At 31.3% G+C, this 20,445-nt stretch overlaps 1 protein-coding gene across 1 annotated transcript; it reads left to right on the top strand.

Moving 5' to 3' along the window:
- Window positions 1-14,302: 14,302 nt before the first annotated feature.
- LOC119665975 (putative nuclease HARBI1) lies at window positions 14,303-15,247 on the top strand. The gene is made up of 2 exons (XM_038075232.1): window positions 14,303-14,541; window positions 14,593-15,247. Exons 1-2 carry the CDS (start codon window positions 14,303-14,305, stop codon window positions 15,245-15,247), a joined length of 894 nt encoding a protein of 297 aa, XP_037931160.1.
- Window positions 15,248-20,445: the final 5,198 nt, after the last annotated feature.

Genomic DNA, 20,445 nt, shown 5'->3' with positions numbered 1-20,445 from the left:
GAACAGATACATGTCACACAGTTACTACTTTCATTATCTGCAGAACTCACATTAATGGTATCCAATCTTCAACACATCCAGTCGGAAATAATTGATGTGCTTACAGATACACATCATGGTAAAATCAGTCCACTGCTATTAACACCTGAGCAATTAAACATAGGAGATCAACAAAATCAAGGGCCATTTACCATCGTCACGCACATTACCTTTCACAGAAGACAATTTGACAGTTTTTTACAAGCTAATGAACGTAAAGTCAACAATTAAAAATCAGCATGTATTATTCTTAATACAACTACCACTGCTAGACAAGTACCAATTTGAATTGTTTAAAACAACACCGATACCGGTTGTAATAAACAAAACCATGATAATTATCAAAACTGAAGTGGAATATTTGGCAACAAACACTGTCCGAGATCAGTACATTCCATTTAATGATCATAAGTTACGGGAATGTTTTTTAACCAAGGATAATGTATATATTTGCTCTAATAAACAAACAAGATTGGGTATAGCATCATCGGTACATCCATGTGAAATTAATCTATTTAATGGTAACCAGTCAACAACATGAAATATAATAAAACTCCAAGAAAATATTGCATTGAAGTAATTACACAACCCTAACCAGTGGCTATACGCAACAAAATTTGAAACATTGATGTCAGCTAGTTGCGAGACCTACTTGAGTCAGTTTTCACTGATAGGATCCAGAATGCTTACATTTGGACCTACATGCGTCATTAAAAACGCAGAAGTGATCATACATGGCCATTATTTTATCTCCAGCACTGTGTCCACTTGATTTCCACGATTTGGAAATCTATCAGCAGTTGTACACATTGATGAGATGCAGAAAATCTTCAATACAATAACAAATGAAGGAGACACACAGATCAATGAACTCACAGCATTACAAAACCAGCTAACTAAGGAAAACTTGACGTATCTTCCCTCTAAAGTACGTTTAAACAGTATTCATCATCATACGATAAGCTATTTGGCGTTGTAAATTTCTATAACATATGTCAGCAACATACAATAAGCGAAAATTCAACACGCGGAAATGATATGCAGAATGCAGAATTACGTCAACAAAATTTGGACTTCACTGTGACCACAACCAAGGACAAGTTCAGTTGGCACTCAACGGCGGGGAGAATGTTTATGTATATATTTAGTTAATATTATTTAATATTTTTCTTGTTATGATATTTGGTTACATGTGTTTACAGTTTGAGCCAACACTGCGACCAGTCATTGACCAACGAGAAGTGCAATTTTGCATTATCAGCTTTTCTTGTTGGTCAATGCACTGAAGAAAGTGTGTTATGTTTTTGGCTTATAATTATGTCAGCACAGCGTAGGCAAATTCATTTATTTGTGAATTATGCATTAATATTTATTGTTAATTATGCATAATTTAATATTTTTTTTATATGAAATAGTTGTGTATAAATAGAGTAAATAATTTTAATAAAGTTCAGAAAGGAAAAGAAACGAAATACAAACCAATTATAATTATATCATTTCTTATTTTCTCGCATCGATAAGTTTGGGTTTCAAGTGCTCAAACTAATCAACACAAAAAATACAAGTAGTTTGGGTTACAAGTGCTCAAACTACTTTACACACAAAAATAGGCTACCAAGCTAACGCAGATTAAGGATCTGGATCTGGCTAATTGATATTTTTTTAATTGATGCTTGTGGTGTAGCGGCAAAGATTTTATGGGTAGCGCTATATCCAGACTGGTATACATCTAAACAAAATATGCGTCGTAAAATTTTTTTGAAAGAATTAGCTAAGTAACTATTTATGCCAAATAACCAAGAAAAAGTTTGTAAAATCTATCACGCAGTAATATAACAATTGTCAAAGAAGCTTTAAAATTTTCAACTACATCATCAAGTGTACCGTCACCATTGCCATTAGAAAAAGTTCATCGTAGATGTCAAATGTGTCCATATGAAAAGGAAAGTGCTTCTATGAAATGCTGTGAAATATGCAAGAAAAATATTTGTAACCAACATTCCCAAAAAACTATTATTCGTTTAAAATGTGTTAATAATTAGTAATATAATATTTTTTTTTACTTAACACGTCATATGTTAATATTGGATTTTATATCATTTTTTTTAGTTTTAATAAATATAGTAATAATATACAAGACGTTTAAAAAATATGCATTTTCAATTATACTGACCCTAAGTCACTGCGCAGTACTTCACGTTACTAACTATATGCGGTACAAATAGGGTTAAATTTCCTTATTTCTATTTTTATTAAGTATATTATAGTTACGAGTATTTCAAAATTTATGATTTAAAAAAAAAATATGCATTAAAAAAAAAGAACTCTAGAAAATATATATTCAAAAGAATAGAGATGACTTTCTACTAATCTGTGTACTAACCTGTGTTGTATTCCTATTTTCTTATTTACCTAAGAGAATTTGATAAGGACATATATTTGTTAGAGAATTTATTTAAATGTTGCAAGGAATTGTTTCGTACATAGTCGACATGATACCATCTGTCGTGACTTAGTATTTCAATGCTATTCCTTCGTTTGGATATTTCTGTCATAGAAAGTATACTTATATATACTACTATTAGGAATTATTTTGAGCACAGTCGACGTGAGACCACCTTTTGAGACTTAGTATTTCAATGCAATTATTTCCTCGATTAGATATATCTGTTATAGAAAATATCCTTATATATATCAATATTATTAATTATTTCGAGCACACTCGACGTTAGGCCATCTGTCGTGCCTTGATAATTCTATATTATTATATTTTTGTACACCAAGTGCTTAGCTTAACTTGATATTCTGAGAAGTATGTGCCTTAGAAGTTACATTGCAAGTCACCATCATAAGAAAAGTGCGCGTCTTAAATACCCATCAGCCGAGCTTTTTGTGTAGCGTTTCAATTTTGTTTCCTGCTGGTTTGGCGATCTTTGTTTACTTTTTCGTTTGATAGTTTTGCTATCTCATCTGGCATGCGGTACTCATTATGCATTCCTACTTTACTTTGCACTCTCCTCTTACCATCTTCGAATTACTTCTGCGGAGAAAATTTTGACAATTCTTGCTTGTTCTTTTTGTGTTCTGTTTTGATTTTTACTATCATGTTCTAACGAAACATATTTGATTTCTTCTGTTAAAAAAATAAAATTAAATGAATATAAAGTAGATTTTGTAAGTATTTTATTTGTTTTATACATAAGATTCTTTATTTTAGAAACATTCAATTATTTTCAATATTTTCAGAATACAAAAATTCAATATGTTGCGGCTTATGCACATGCGGGGTGTATTTTCTTTTTGTTTTTGGTAAGTTGGTGCATTTAATTGTTTTTGATAAAATTTAATAAATTCAAAATTATTTTTTAAACTCTTTCAGATATTTTTCTTATGTAGGAGGAGATTCGCTCATGAATTTCCATCCTTACATTTCTCTTCTTCTTCCGAAATGAAAAACTAGTGCTTACGGAAGGCACTGCTGCTTTGCTCTGTTGACTAATAAGCACCAGATATACTACGCTGTTCACCGTGCAACGAAATGTACTACGCTTATTGCGCTTATGTTTTGACTGTACATCGCGTATCTCAGCTTCCAATTCTGCTGGCCATGTAGTGCTCTTGATTTTCGCTAATTTATCGTTCTGGCTCATTGAAAATATCGCAATCGTATTACCATACATAATTTGTGTACCGTGTGTTACCGTATTTGTTACATCTTGTTGTAGTGTTGGCGATGTGTCTGTCATTGCCTCCATCTGTTGCCGATCACAGTCAAGTTCGATGATATATTCATGTATATCGTGGCACGGCGTTTTAATTGGTTCCCAGAAAAAGAATTGTCCAAAATTTTCCTAATATTGCGCTATAGGTAATTGCGACATTATTTATTTGAACATCTTCTAATTGGACTAGCAGCACTTTCTTTAAACGCCAACCACTGGCTTTGGGGATTGCTGCGCGATCTGTCGGTGTAATTTTTGGTAAGACTTTAATATCACTGATTTTTTAATTGTGGCCAGTTTTCTCCTTTTTGCTTTAAGCTTCTTTTTTTATTACTTTAGATTTATTCGCCACTTTGTGGTTTACACTTTTAATTTGGACTTTGTGTTCAATCGTTGGGAAATATTTTGTTCATGGCTTCCGTTCTTGCAGTTGATCATGTTGGTGTCGAAATTTAATAATGAATGCTTCAAATTTTTTTTGATTGCTGACTCATGTTGACAGTATTTATTAACCTTTGTAACTATTTGCATTATCTGAGTAAGTTCCTTTGTATACTTTAAGAGATATCAGTTTAGTTTTGTTTTACCGTAAATTTTTGATCCGTTGGCTCCGTTATCCTTTATATGTTAATAAGTTTCATAGTGTACCCTACAGTCGGTATTGTGAATGTTGACATATATATTTGTTAATATATATATATTTTATAATTTTTTAAATTCCATAATATACTTTTCAATCCGAAATGTTTAATATATCACTTTGTCCGTTCCTGTAGACTTTAGGCTTACTATCACTTATTAAAATCTGTTTTGTTTTTTAAGAATGTTAACTTTTATTTCGTGCGTTATTTTTTAGTATAATTCTATACGTATTTCGGCAAATTCGCTTTTGCCTTCATCAGGAGGATTCCTAATATTAAAAACATCTATGCAACTTACAAGCTATTTATACTTATTACAGGTCTTATAATTTAAATCTAATTGGTAGGGTTATTGTTGTTTTTGTCCTTGAGGGTGTTAGGTAAAAAATGGTGGGATGGGTTAGTTTTTGTTGTTCAGGCTTAATCATGCGCAGGTAGTTCGGTCAACTGGTTGGATTTGTTTTTTGGGATGTATTTGAAAAGCCATGATGATACGTTTCCCTTATCGCCGTTGAGTAACGGTGTTGCCTGATGTTTGTGTATTTCGATGCTCTCTGCCGTTTCTAATTTCCAGGTATCCCTTACGTTTTTAATTATTTGGGCATTCTCTTTGTTGATGTGGTGTTTTTCCGTTATTATATGTCTGGCGACATTTGATTTTATGTGAGGGTTTATTTTTTTCAGTGCTTCCCTCGCTTCTTTTAGGTGTTCTTCGAGCCTTACCGATAAGGGTCTTTTTGTTTGTCCGATGTACACTTTGTTGCAGGAGCCGCAGTTGATCTTGTATACCCCGCATTTTTCTAAGGAGTCGATTGGGTCTTTTGTGGATGGTAATAAACTTTCGAGTTGGTGTGGTCTACTGGAGTAAACTAGGTCGATATTGAATTTTTTCAATTTGGTTTTAAGACCTTTGGAGACGGTGTTGTTATACACTACGGCGACCCTTCTTTGTTTTGGCTTCTCTGTTGTTAAGGTCGTCATGTTTCTGGAATATAGTTGCCTGCGTTTCTTTATTATAATTCTGTCGATGGTGTTGTGGGAGTATCCGTTGATGTCCGCTATTTCCTTGATGTGTGTGGTTTCCTCATTGATAGCTGCTTGTGTAAGGGGTAATGTTAGCATTCTGTGTATCATATGGTGGAAGGCTGCCATTTTGTGTTGGAACGAATGGTTTGAGTTGTTGGGTATGACACGTTTGGTACTCGTTGGTTTCCTATAGATACTGAATTCGAAAGCGCCATTTTTGTGTTGTATCAGTAGGTCTAAGAATGGTAGGTATCCCTTGTTTTCTCGTTCGTGTGTGAACTCAATGTTTCCATGTGCATTGTTGAGATTCTCCAAAGTTTCTTGTATTCTGTTTTTCTTTACGATCGCGAATACATCATCTACGTATCTGATCCATACCCTTGGTAGAATTTCGTTTTCTTTTAATTTGGATTCCAGTCTACTCATGAACAATTCGCTTAATAGTGATGATAGGGGGTTACCCATTGGAGCCCCTTTTGTTTGTTTGAAGAACCTGCCTCTGAAGGTAAAGTAATTTTCTTCCATGCAGAGTTGTGCTAGTTGGATGTATTTCATTGTTTTAACTTTGTCTGTTTTCTTTTTGAGGAGTTCTTCCTCAAGGATCCTTATTGCTTCTTTTACGTTAACGCTTGGGTATAACGCCTTGACGTCGAATGACACCATTTCTTCATCTCCTGTAATGTTTTCCCGTTTTAATTTTTCTGCGAATTCATTGGAGTTCTTGACTGAAAAATTGTGTGGGCTGCATAGGATGTTGGTTAGTTCTTTCACTAACCATTTCGCGATGCGTTGGCATGGGGATCTGTCTGCTGTTATGATTTCCCTCATTTCCTTTCCGGGTTTGTGAATTTTAGGTAAAGCTTTGAATCGTGGTAGTGAGGGTGCCGGTTCATGTACATCGGACAAACAAAAAGACCCTTATCGGTAAGGCTCGAAGAACACCTAAAAGAAGCGAGGGAAGCACTGAAAAAAATAAACCCTCACATAAAATCAAATGTCGCCAGACATATAATAACGGAAAAACACCACATCAACAAAGAGAATGCCCAAATAATTAAAAACGTAAGGGATACCTGGAAATTAGAAACGGCAGAGAGCATCGAAATACACAAACATCAGGCAACACCGTTACTCAATGGCGATAAGGGAAACGTATCATCATGGCTTTTCAAATACATCCCAAAAAACAAATCCAACCAGTTGACCGAACTACCTGCGCATGATTAAGCCTGAACAACAAAAACTAACCCATCCCACCATTTTTTACCTAACACCCTCAAGGACAAAAACAACAATAACCCTACCAATTAGATTTAAATTATAAGACCTGTAATAAGTATAAATAGCTTGTAAGTTGCATAGATGTTTTTAATATTAGGAATCCTCCTGATGAAGGCAAAAGCGAATTTGCCGAAATACGTATAGAATTATACTAAAAAATAACGCACGAAATAAAAGTTAACATTCTTAAAAAAACAAAACAGATTTTAATAAAAATTTCGATGTAACTACTCAAAAAATTAATAACAAAATTATTACTATCACTGGTGATAGAAAGTGTTGCAGTAACCAGGTATGCTGCGATATACTTAGTTGAATTTAAACTAGCAGTATTAAATGAAAGGTTTATTTCCAAAACCATCTCGTCCCATTGCTGGTGTTCACCTTGAGCCATCAATATTTTAATAGTACGATTTGCGCGTTCTATTGGAGTTTCCTGCGGGGTATATGGAACTGTCAACTGGTATTTGATACCCATCTTGGATAGCCATTTTTGAAAGAATTGCTGATAAATTGAGGTCCATTATCTGTGATGATATCTTTTGGGGCTGTTGTGTCGCACAACGACTTTATTTATTTCAAATTTTTCTCTTAAAAATAAAAAAATATTTATATTGCTACTGCTGTTGTTGTTGCTGTTGTTGATGTCGTTGTTACTGTTGTTGATGTTGCTGCTGATGGACTCAGTATCACTTTTTATTGTTCTATATCTTTGCAGTGATTTTCTCTTTTTTTCTATGACTTTTTACTTTTTTGTTATTTTTGTAATTTGTTCCTTTGAATTAAATTAATTTAACATGTATAACTCGATTTAATAAATAAGTAATTGCCATTAGATTATTTATTTTATACAATTATATGGTTCGAATTTATTGTTCAACACACTTCACCATTTGTAATTGTTTCTTTAAATTAAGTTAACTTAACATGCATGACCCGATTTAAAAAATAAGTAATTGCCATTAGAACATTTGTTTAATACAATTTTATGGTTCGTGTTTATTCTTCTTCTACCCGTGAAGATTTAATTAGTGGTTGTAGAGCCCAACAGCTCTACAGACCTCAAGCTCATCCACAGAACACAACTGACCCTTTAGACTATTGTTTACCGTCTTGTAAACAAAAAGTCTAAAGGTCTTACCTATGCTAGATGCCGACATTTCAAGGTGCCCCAAATTACTTTAATTATTATTTAATAGTTTTTGCGTAATTCGCAAAAACGTTAATAACTTAGGTTGCACTCGATATTTTTGCGACTTTCGATTATTTATTTTCAATGTCGCTTTCAGCTTGACACAATTAACAAAAAACCGAAAACCAGCATTTCTTACCGTCAAGCTGACCTTGGTTACTGCAATTGTGCAAGCTGCAAACGACACTGCTCACTTTTAGGCATGCCTTATGTTGGATTATAAATTAGGACGTTATTCATAGGTTGAGCGTTGTGACTCACAGCATTCCTTTCCCCTATGAAGAACATTGTGGCACGAAATGTTATTTAAAATATGGGCACCCGTGAAAAATTACATCAAGCATAGGTTTACAATTATTGAAATATTTTATTATCTATTATATACATATATATTGAGTTTGGATTGGCAACCCTATTGAATGACATCTAATAAGTGCGCGCGCTGAAAAGTTTAATGAAAAATTTAAGTTGTATCGTGAGAAACTAATGACAATTGGTTGATTACTGAAAATAAACGTTTGTGTAATTACTACGCGTTGGAATGTTGTGCAGAAATTTGATAATAATATAATTTTATTTATTGAGACTTCAGTGGACAAAGTAACGTTGTATTTAACCATAGTAAAAAACCAAATATACACAAAAGTGCTTACGATCAGTGGAACTTAAAATTATATTCAGCGTTAAGCTCGATACAAAATTATAGAAAATATACCAAGTATAAAGCTCTGAGTGGTTCTTGTCTGTGCTGTCGGGTTTGTGTATCAAACCGAATTTTATGCTTTCAAAGAAAACACAAGCAGAATTTAAAAAATTAAAAAATTAACTTTTCAGTTATATCATAATATTAAATAAAACATATATATATAAAATGCCAGTTGAAAAAACGCCACGAGTAAATCGGACCTGTGCACACCGAATAGGCATTCACAGAGGCAAGAAAAACGTATGCGATCTGAGCTTTCGCCAGACTTATCGCTCGGTGATGTTATGCTGGCTATTCAACAAATGACGGATAAATTCGAATCGAATATTGCAGGCTTGAGTAACAACTTTGATTCCCAAATAGCTACGCTAGCATCAAAGAGTGACATAGGCGAACTTAAAGAACAGATAGGCAACGTGTCTGTGAAAATGGAAAAATTGGAGAACGAGAACCAAAGGCTAAAACTAGAATTAGAACAATTAAGAAACGATAGAGATGAGGACAGGAGGGAGATTGAAAGACTTGTCGAACAAAGTAAAAGTCGTAATGTACTATTGAAAGGTTTACTAAAAGATAAAGCAAAAAAAAGTGATGTGGAGGCAATTTTCCGAGATAAAATGGCTATGACAAGTATTAAAGTTCGAGACACAAAAGTAATATTTGAAAAGAAAAATAAAGTGAGTGTAATTGCAGAATTGGAAACATCAGAAACGGCAAAAGATGTCTTAAAGAATGGTAAAAAACTGCATGGCACTCCGATTTATATTGAAAAGGACTTGAGCTTGACTAAACAGGAAAATAAATCAGCTTTATTACAGCTGAAAAGAGATCTTGAAGCCATCAGAAAGACTCAAAAAATTTATGTTAAAAATGACAGTATAAATATATCAGGAAAATGGATGCACTTTGATAAAAACAAGAAACTAAAGTGCAAAGATGGTGACGCTGTTGAGCAATTAAAGCAATTGTATGGTGAGATTGAAGTGGAAGAAGTGCTCGAGAAAAACAAGCTTTTTAAAAAAATAAATCAGCCAAAAAACTGTTAGTAAAAAAGGAAATCGTTAAAGATGCCAAACAAAAAATTGAAAAAAATGCAAATGCCGCCAGGTCAGACACTAAATTAGCATATCAATTTAAAATATTATCGTATAATGTAGCTGGTTTAGCAAATAAGTATAAGTTTATAGAATTTATGAAGTATGTTAAAAAATTCGATATATTTGTATTATTTGAAACATTTTTAGTAAGTAAGACATATTATATTGAAAACACATTTATAGAATACAATCTTCATTGGGTGCCTGCAACAAGAACAACAAATAGAGGTCGAGCCAGTGGAGGAAAATTGTATGGTGTACGAAAGCAATTGCAATTTTGCGGTACAGTGGTGTTCAAGCACATTATGAACTCAACAATAATCGAGATAACCACTAATAATCAAAAGTTATGTTTAATCCCAGTTTACCTAAATTGCAATAACTGGCTAAATGATCTCAATAACTTATGTGAAATATTAGTGGAAGCTCAAAACAGTTAAAAAAGGTGGTGATATAGCTGATTTAGAGAAATACAAAAATGAAAACAGAGAATACAAAAAGCTGTGTGATGAGAAAAGGAAGTCATATTTCAATGAAATGGCAATGTCGATATCCCAAGCAGCTGATAGTAAATCATTTTGGAGTGGAGTTAAAAAAATAAATCGTGCAGATTACATAAAAGGAATTAAAGTGGACGCCGAAGCTTTGGCGGCACATTTTAAAAACCAGTTAAATAGCAATATAGTAAGCAAGTCTTTCAGTTATGCCCTGCCGTATGTAATAAATGAAGCGTTAGATGCTCCAATAAAGATTGAAGAGGTCTATGCAGTGCTCCAGAATTTAAAAAATAACAAAGCCGCAGGTGAAAACAGAATTCCAGCTGAGTTTTTAAAATATGCCACGTCACAATTTATAGAGCATATGGCTGAATCATACAATTATATATTTGAAAATGCAGCCCCACCTGATAGTTACAAAAAAGCCATAACATTTCCCCTATTTAAAAAAGGTGACCCAAAAAATGTAGCAAATTATAGAGGAATAGCGTTTCTTAATACATCAGCTAAAGTCTTTACAACACTCTTGTATAACAGAATTAAAAATTGGGTTGATCAAAACAACATATTAAGCGAATTTCAAGCTGGATTTCGAAAAGGTTACTCCACGGAAGATAATATTTTCGTCATCACTAGTGTAGCGCAAGAGTTTATTGCAAAAAGCAAGAAGTTATATGTTTTTTACGTAGATCTTAAAGCTGCTTTCGATACAATACAAAGAAACGTACTATTTTACAAACTAAGCCAGCTGGGTTTTTCAACAAAAATTTTGAAAATACTGCAAAGTCTATACTGCAAGAATGAGTCAACAGTATGGGACGGAAGAAGTACATCGAGATGATTCCAAACGTGTACCGGAGTGAGACAAGGTTGTGTCTTAAGCTCTATATTGTTTGCACTGTTCGTTGATGACTTAAGTAAATTTCTTTCTGGTGGTGTTACGATTGCCAATATGTGCCTAAAAGTACTATTATATGCTGATGATATTGTGTTGTTTGCAGATTCTCCAATAATGTTACAAAATATGATAGATGAATTAAATAGATATTGCAACTTATTGGGACTATCTATAAATACAGACAAATCAAAAGTGATGGTATTTAGGAAACATGCTAGAAGATTGAGAAATGATGAAAAATGGTACCTTAACGATGATCAATTAGAAGTGGTTAATAATTATAAATATTTAGGAATAAATATGAAATATAACGCAAAATTCGATAACCACTTGAACGAGAAGTTAAAGGAAGCTAAATTGGCTATTAATTGTACCTGGATAAATGTCTTAGGAAATCCGAAAGTGTCACTGCCCGTAAAATACAAAGTTTTTGAAGCCACAGTTAAGTCAGTTCTATATTATGCAGCGCAAATCTGGGGTGTTGATAAATATGACGCAGTAGAAAAATTGCAGACATTTTATATAAAGGGAACATTTCGTTTGCCGAAAAATACCCCAAATTATATGGTGCATTTAGAAACTGGTCTACCGACGCTATATACCCAAACATTAAAATTGCATTTTGATTACATCAATCGTGTTAGGAATTTGCCAGACAATAGGATTCAAAAAACATTAGCGCAGTACCTAATAAATGAAAAAACATTATTTTTTGAAAAATGGTCAAATCTGGCATCCGAGTTAAATATAACTAATGATTTGAGTATTAATGAAAACTGGAAAATGTGGCAAAAAAATATAATAACGAAACTAAGTATTGAAGAACGTAGAAATTTTGTAGAAACGGCAAGAAACAGTATATCGAGAGATGCATATAGTAAGTTGAATTATGATCTAGGTGTCAATAATTACTTTCACGAGCAATATGACCTAGAAACAATAAGGACAATCTTCAAAACCCGCGGCGAGCTCCTACGATTGTGCTACGTACCGCATGAAAGTCTAGACACGCTGTGCACGATATGCAACCTTAAATTGAAAGGCGATGTTATACACTTAGTAGGTGAATGCCCAATTTTTAAAGAACATAGATTGCTGTACTTCGGTAAACCCGCGCTCGATGTCAATGAAACCATACGGTTACTGAATGGCCCCAACTGGAGATTGTTAACGGCATTTATTAAAACTATATTTAAATATAGGCAAAATATTATTAATGAAGACTTTTAAATTAACTTATATAAAATCTATTATTTTTGTTAAAGTAATTTAATTTAATTTTTATGTTGTATTGAGCTTATAAGCAAGAATACCTATTTAATATTTCTAAAAATTGGATTAATTAGTTATTAGTTAATTAGCTATTAGATTAATCTAAACTTCCGGCAGACGGCTAAAATGCCATAGCTGTAAGCTTTATGTATATTTATTATAATTATATGTATTATAATTATTATATAACTTCGATGTAATATAATAACTTTAAAATGAAGTAAAAATAAAGCTACTACTACTACAACTACTACATATATATTATATACAGTACTCTTTTATTTTATTTTCTTCACATCATAAAACTCTTAATTAAAACCAAAAAAAAAATCAAAAGCGATGTGTGTTAGAGAAATACAATTCACACTTTTAATATACTTTTTTTTTTGTTGAAATTTTAAATAATAAATTTTCTTTATTAATATTTTCCAACCTTTATTTCCTTTTTCTTTTCCAAAACTATTGAGTACATTTTCTTCTTTAATGAGCCTTTCTATTGACAACAAAACTAAAAATGAAAATTTTCCCTCGATCTCCAAAAACTATAAATTACATGGTTCGAGAACTAATACAATATAAAAACGTCAATTTTATTATTTACCTTAAAAAATAATTAAATCATATATCCAAGTTTATCATATTTGTAAGAATTTTCGGATGCTAATGAAATTTTCCTGATTATTTTGTTATGCCCTTTGGAGTACGTGAATTTTTCTATTTTTGCAAATGAATAAAAACTGTCTAATTCTTACCTCATTCCCAAAAACTCTTACAAGACCTACTACTCTTAAACGCATTGTCATAATTCCCTTTATTATCTAATCCGTTAATTTTAAATCTATCTCCTATTTAACTTATTTTCTCATTTTCACTATTAAAATATCTTCATTAATATTTACCATATCTATTCACCAAAAATATCTATTTTTCATTTGCTGCCCTTAAGGCACCGTAGTATTCCCTGGTCTTTTCTCAGACAACTCATTGTTCCGTAGGTTTACATGAAACACAACTTATAATACCTAAAACTCCCTACTAGTTCATCTCCCGTTTTTACAAAATTTAACCCAACTTGGAAATACTTTACTCTACCTAATTCCAAAAAATGGATTACATTTTGAACCCTACATACAAGTTAACAAAATAAATTTCAACACAAATCGCCACTCTTCCATAGGTCCGCGAACTCCTTCTGAAATCAAAACAACCCTATCATTGTAACAAACTCAATAGTATGGAAAGAATTTTTACCAAATTACATATAAAAAAAATATTACGTATTTTACAATAAAAATATATTAAATTATAATAATTAATTGTTTAACATTTCTTATTTTTCATCTCTTATTTTTCTAGTATGTAAAAATCCTTTTAAATCTTAAAATTGGAAAATTCCTAATTACTTTTTATTTATTATTATTTTTTTCTTCTTTTTCCTTTTTAAAATGAAAAAAAAAATTACATCAAGCATAGTGGCTCGTTTATGTAACTCGTTCGAGTTAAACTCGAACGAATTCTTTCGAAAAGTTCTCACTTGCTTTTTGTCACTTCTTTCGAGTTTGCTGTTTATGTAGCATGAAAAATTCAACACACGAGAACGTTATGGTGTGATGAGAGAAACTAATGAAAATGGAACGTTTTTTTCCATTTAAAAGACAATTTAAAAAGTTTGCTTAATGTTTGCGATAAGATATTCAAAATTATTTGAAAATCATGAATAAATAAATATTGCCTCTTGTTCAGAATTAAAAATGGAATATCTTGCTGTTTTAACTGCAGTGGTACATGACAGCAGAAATATGCTTCGCATTCATCGAAGGCATTTACGTGATTCAACTGACCCATTTCATTTGCCAGAAGCGCGTTTTGTCGAGCTATTTCGCTTTAATAAGGAAGTAACTCTACGTCTTTTAGAAGAAATATGTCCGTTTATGAGGATTGGGGTCAGAAACACCTATATACCGAATCATATAAGGCTAACTGCTGCGCTGCATTTTTATGCAACAGGGTCGTTTTTACGCGACATAGGACAGGACTTTGTGTGTCCAATGAGCAAGTCAACATTATGTTTGGTAATAAAAGAAGTGACTTTTATTATTCAGGATAAATTGATGCAGAAGTACATAAGATTTCCCACTTCTGCAGATGAACAGAATATTGTTAAACAAAGGTAACAAATTTGTGTTATAGATGTATTTTAGTAATTGATTGTGTCACACAGATTCTTCAATGCGACAGGCTTTCCAGGGGTAATAGGTGCTGTTGATTGCACGCACATTAAAATAAAAAAACCTCATATAGAAGTGGAGCATTGTTACAGAAATAGAAAAGGTTATTTTTCAAAAAATGTGCAGCTCATTTGCGATTTTGATTTAAAAATCTTGGGATGCTATGCTCGTTATGGTGGAAGTACGCATGATGCCTTCATATGGGAGAACAGCGCAATCAAAAAGTTCCTAGAAGTCAATCACAGGCAAAATAATGACTCAATTTGGTTACTGGGTGATTCCGGATATCCTCTTCAACCATGGTTAATGACTCCTTTTAGAAATAGTGAAAATGCAAGCCAGCGAACGTTCAATGCAAAGCATATTAATGCTCGAAATTGCATTGAACGATTGAATGGAGTTCTTAAAAAGGTTTTTGCATGTTTGTCATTTGAACGTGGTCTGATGGTTAGTCCTGCTTATGCGGGATCTATAGTAAATGTCTGTTGTGTTCTGCATAATTATAGAAAAAACCATAACTTACCCATGCCCGAGGTACAAGAACACCAACAAACAGAAACCGATTCTTCAGATTTGTACAGCACTATTTCTGTTTTAAATGAAGGCCGAAGAGTACGGGAATCCATTACAAGGAATTATTTTCATTAATTTTTTCTTTAATTAATTAATATCATTTTTATTTTAATAATAATATCATAATTTAATATAGTATTTTAATTGAAAAACTTTATTTAAATTTGTTTTAATACTATTTTTATTATGTTATTAATAAAATTAATACTAAATAATACTAAAATAAATACTTAATTAATACTGAAATACTAAATAAATAATAATAATAATGTTATTAATAAAATTAATACTAAGTAATACTAAAATAAATACTAAAATACTAAATAAATAATAATAATAATGTTATTAATATAATTAATACTAAATAATACTAAAATAAATACTAAAATACTTAATTAATACTAAAATACTAAATAAATAATACATTATATATTTTTAAATTATAATAAAGATATATACATATTTTTTTTAATTTTTATTCCTTTTTGGTGTTGCAAATTAATGTATCCAACTTATTATCGATGCTTTTAAGTACTTTGAGCATCTCTTGTAGTGTTTCGTTCTGCCTATCGTTTTCATCAGCAATGAAACTCTTCACTCTCTCCAGTTCCGACAAGTACGTCTCATTTCTTGTCTTTTTAACTGTCGGTGGTATAGTTGGATCTGAATTTATTTGTAGTGTTGGTGTCGGAGAATCAAAGTTTTCATCTACAATTTCTACACTGTCCAAAAATTCTATGTCATACGAATCTGATTGCTAATACTGTAAAAGAAAATAGAAATTGTTGTTATTAATATATAAAACAAAAAACATGTCTTTTATTTACCGGAATGCCTGCTTCGGGAGTATTTTGATCCCCATCCACTGCATGCTCCGAAATCAACTTAATAACTTCTCTGTCAATTCCTTCAAGAGGTTTGGGCCCTTCACTATATGGTGGATTGCCTGTTTGTTGACAAAAACGCTTTGTTGCAGCTGCTTGCTTTTTCACTGAAAGCTTCCAGTCCGCCCAGCACTATAAGTAATAAGTAATTTTTTAATTTTGAATTTCACAGTGTTAAATAAATTGTATTTAATTAATTATAATAATAAAATAAATCTGCAAAGTACATAAAATTATAAGTAGAGTTTTTTGCATACATATGCTAAGCGTAACCACATCGAAATTGGTGCAGTAACGGTAAAATTTACAAAATGTTAGTATTATGTATTGCTAGACGTATTTCATTTATTTTGTTTAAGATGTATGTAAAATTAAATAAAATTAAATTATTTGTTAATTTAATTATAATAAAGCACTTGTATCAAAAATTTTAATTTATTCACTTTAACTTACTTTTTTCCATTGCTCTGGAGTTTTATTGCATCCTCCAGAAGCATTCAGTTCCTCCGCACAATTTTTCCAAAAAATTTCTGTCTTTTTACGACTATCGGGGCCTGCTGAAAATTGACCCCGAGCAATATAAACATTTTGTTTTAATAGGTCTAGTAATTTATATTTTTGTGTCTTCGACACACGACCGGACAAAATTTTTTTCTAAAAAATCATAAATAAAATTTACTTATCAATATTAATAATAATAATATATTTAATATTATATATAAATAAATATATAAATAAATATAAATTTATGTAAATATATAAGTACTTACATTACTCATTATGAATATATCAAAAAATAATTTTTTTAAAAAAATGAAATTGTTTTCACTATCACGTTGTATAACTTTGAATTCAAATTCAAAACTTCTCGCAAGCAATTTGACAGGTGACAATAACTCGAACGAAAAAAAGTGAGAAAACCATTCACCATAGTTACATAAACACTTCTAGTGAGTAATTGTTAAAAGTGAGAAAATCGTTCGAGAAAACGAAGTGAGAAAGTTACATAAACGAGCCACTATGCTTGATGTAATTTTTTTTTTTCATTTTAAAAAGGAAAAAGAAGAAAAAAATAATAATAAATAAAAAGTAATTAGGAATTTTCCAATTTTAAGATTTAAAAGGATTTTTACATACTAGAAAAATAAAAGATGAAAAATAAGAAATGTTAAACAATTAATTATTATAATTTAATATATTTTTATTGTAAAATACGTAATATTTTTTTTATATGTAATTTGGTAAAAATTCTTTCCATACTATTGAGTTTGTTACAATGATAGGGTTGTTTTGATTTCAGAAGGAGTTCGCGGACCTATGGAAGAGTGGCGATTTGTGTTGAAATTTATTTTGTTAACTTGTATGTAGGGTTCAAAATGTAATCCATTTTTTGGAATTAGGTAGAGTAAAGTATTTCCAAGTTGGGTTAAATTTTGTAAAAACGGGAGATGAACTAGTAGGGAGTTTTAGGTATTATAAGTTGTGTTTCATGTAAACCTACGGAACAATGAGTTGTCTGAGAAAAGACCAGGGAATACTACGGTGCCTTAAGGGCAGCAAATGAAAAATAGATATTTTTGGTGAATAGATATGGTAAATATTAATGAAGATATTTTAATAGTGAAAATGAGAAAATAAGTTAAATAGGAGATAGATTTAAAATTAACGGATTAGATAATAAAGGGAATTATGACAATGCGTTTAAGAGTAGTAGGTCTTGTAAGAGTTTTTGGGAATGAGGTAAGAATTAGACAGTTTTTATTCATTTGCAAAAATAGAAAAATTCACGTACTCCAAAGGGCATAACAAAATAATCAGGAAAATTTCATTAGCATCCGAAAATTCTTACAAATATGATAAACTTGGATATATGATTTAATTATTTTTTAAGGTAAATAATAAAATTGACGTTTTTATATTGTATTAGTTCTCGAACCATGTAATTTATAGTTTTTGGAGATCGAGGGAAAATTTTCATTTTTAGTTTTGTTGTCAATAGAAAGGCTCATTAAAGAAGAAAATGTACTCAATAGTTTTGGAAAAGAAAAAGGAAATAAAGGTTGGAAAATATTAATAAAGAAAATTTATTATTTAAAATTTCAACAAAAAAAAAAGTATATTAAAAGTGTGAATTGTATTTCTCTAACACACATCGCTTTTGATTTTTTTTTTGGTTTTAATTAAGAGTTTTATGATGTGAAGAAAATAAAATAAAAGAGTACTGTATATAATATATATGTAGTAGTAGTAGTAGTAGTAGCTTTATTTTTACTTCAATTTAAAGTTATTATATTACATCGAAGTTATATAATAATTATAATACATATAATTATAATAAATATACATAAAGCTTACAGCTATGGCATTTTAGCCGTCTGCCGGAAGTTTAGATTAATCTAATAGCTAATTAACTAATAACTAATTAATCCAATTTTTATAAATATTAAATAGGTATTCTTGCTTATGAGCTCAATACAACATAAAAATTAAATTAAATTACTTTAACAAAAATAATAGATTTTATATAAGTTAATTTAAAAGTCTTCATTAATAATATTTTGCCTATATTTAAATATAGTTTTAATAAATGCCGTTAACAATCTCCAGTTGGGGCCATTCAGTAACCGTATGGTTTCATTGACATCGAGCGCGGGTTTACCGAAGTACAGCAATCTATGTTCTTTAAAAATTGGGCATTCACCTACTAAGTGTATAACATCGCCTTTCAATTTAAGGTTGCATATCGTGCACAGCGTGTCTAGACTATCATGCGGTACGTAGCACAATCGTAGGAGCTCGCCGCGGGTTTTGAAGATTGTCCTTATTGTTTCTAGGTCATATTGCTCATGAAAGTAATTATTGACACCTAGATCATAATTCAACTTACTATATGCATCTCTCGATATACTGTTTCTTGCCGTTTCTACAAAATTTCTACGTTCTTCAATACTTAGTTTCGTTATTATATTTTTTTGCCACATTTTCCAGTTTTCATTAATACTCAAATCATTAGTTATATTTAACTCGGATGCCAGATTTGACCATTTTTCAAAAAATAATGTTTTTTCATTTATTAGGTACTGCGCTAATGTTTTTTGAATCCTATTGTCTGGAAAATTCCTAACACGATTGATGTAATCAAAATGCAATTTTAATGTTTGGGTATATAGCGTCGGTAGACCAGTTTCTAAATGCACCATATAATTTGGGGTATTTTTCGGCAAACGAAATGTTCTCTTTATATAAAATGTCTGCAATTTTTCTACTGCGTCATATTTATCAACACCCCAGATTTGCGCTGCATAATATAGAACTGACTTAACTGTGGCTTCAAAAACTTTGTATTTTACGGGCAGTGACACTTTCGGATTTCCTAAGACATTTATCCAGGTACAATTAATAGCCAATTTAGCTTCCTTTAACTTCTCGTTCAAGTGGTTATCGAATTTTGCGTTATATTTCATATTTATTCCTAAATATTTATAATTATTAACCACTTCTAATTGATCATCGTTAAGGTACCATTTTTCATCATTTCTCAATCTTCTAGCATGTTTCCTAAATACCATCACTTTTGATTTGTCTGTATTTATAGATAGTCCCAATAAGTTGCAATATCTATTTAATTCATCTATCATATTTTGTAACATTATTGGAGAATCTGCAAACAACACAATATCATCAGCATATAATAGTACTTTTAGGCACATATTGGCAATCGTAACACCACCAGAAAGAAATTTACTTAAGTCATCAACGAACAGTGCAAACAATATAGAGCTTAAGACACAACCTTGTCTCACTCCGGTACACGTTTGGAATCATCTCGATGTACTTCTTCCGTCCCATACTGTTGACTCATTCTTGCAGTATAGACTTTGCAGTATTTTCAAAATTTTTGTTGAAAAACCCAGCTGGCTTAGTTTGTAAAATAGTACGTTTCTTTGTATTGTATCGAAAGCAGCTTTAAGATCTACGTAAAAAACATATAACTTCTTGCTTTTTGCAATAAACTCTTGCGCTACACTAGTGATGACGAAAATATTATCTTCCGTGGAGTAACCTTTTCGAAATCCAGCTTGAAATTCGCTTAATATGTTGTTTTGATCAACCCAATTTTTAATTCTGTTATACAAGAGTGTTGTAAAGACTTTAGCTGATGTATTAAGAAACGCTATTCCTCTATAATTTGCTACATTTTTTGGGTCACCTTTTTTAAATAGGGGAAATGTTATGGCTTTTTTGTAACTATCAGGTGGGGCTGCATTTTCAAATATATAATTGTATGATTCAGCCATATGCTCTATAAATTGTGACGTGGCATATTTTAAAAACTCAGCTGGAATTCTGTTTTCACCTGCGGCTTTGTTATTTTTTAAATTCTGGAGC

Source organism: Teleopsis dalmanni, chromosome 1, assembly GCF_002237135.1.
Source record: "Teleopsis dalmanni isolate 2A chromosome 1, ASM223713v2, whole genome shotgun sequence".
NCBI lineage: Eukaryota > Metazoa > Arthropoda > Insecta > Diptera > Diopsidae > Teleopsis > Teleopsis dalmanni.
Note: the sequence above shows the minus strand (reverse complement) of the source record. Positions and strands in the feature narration are given on the sequence as shown.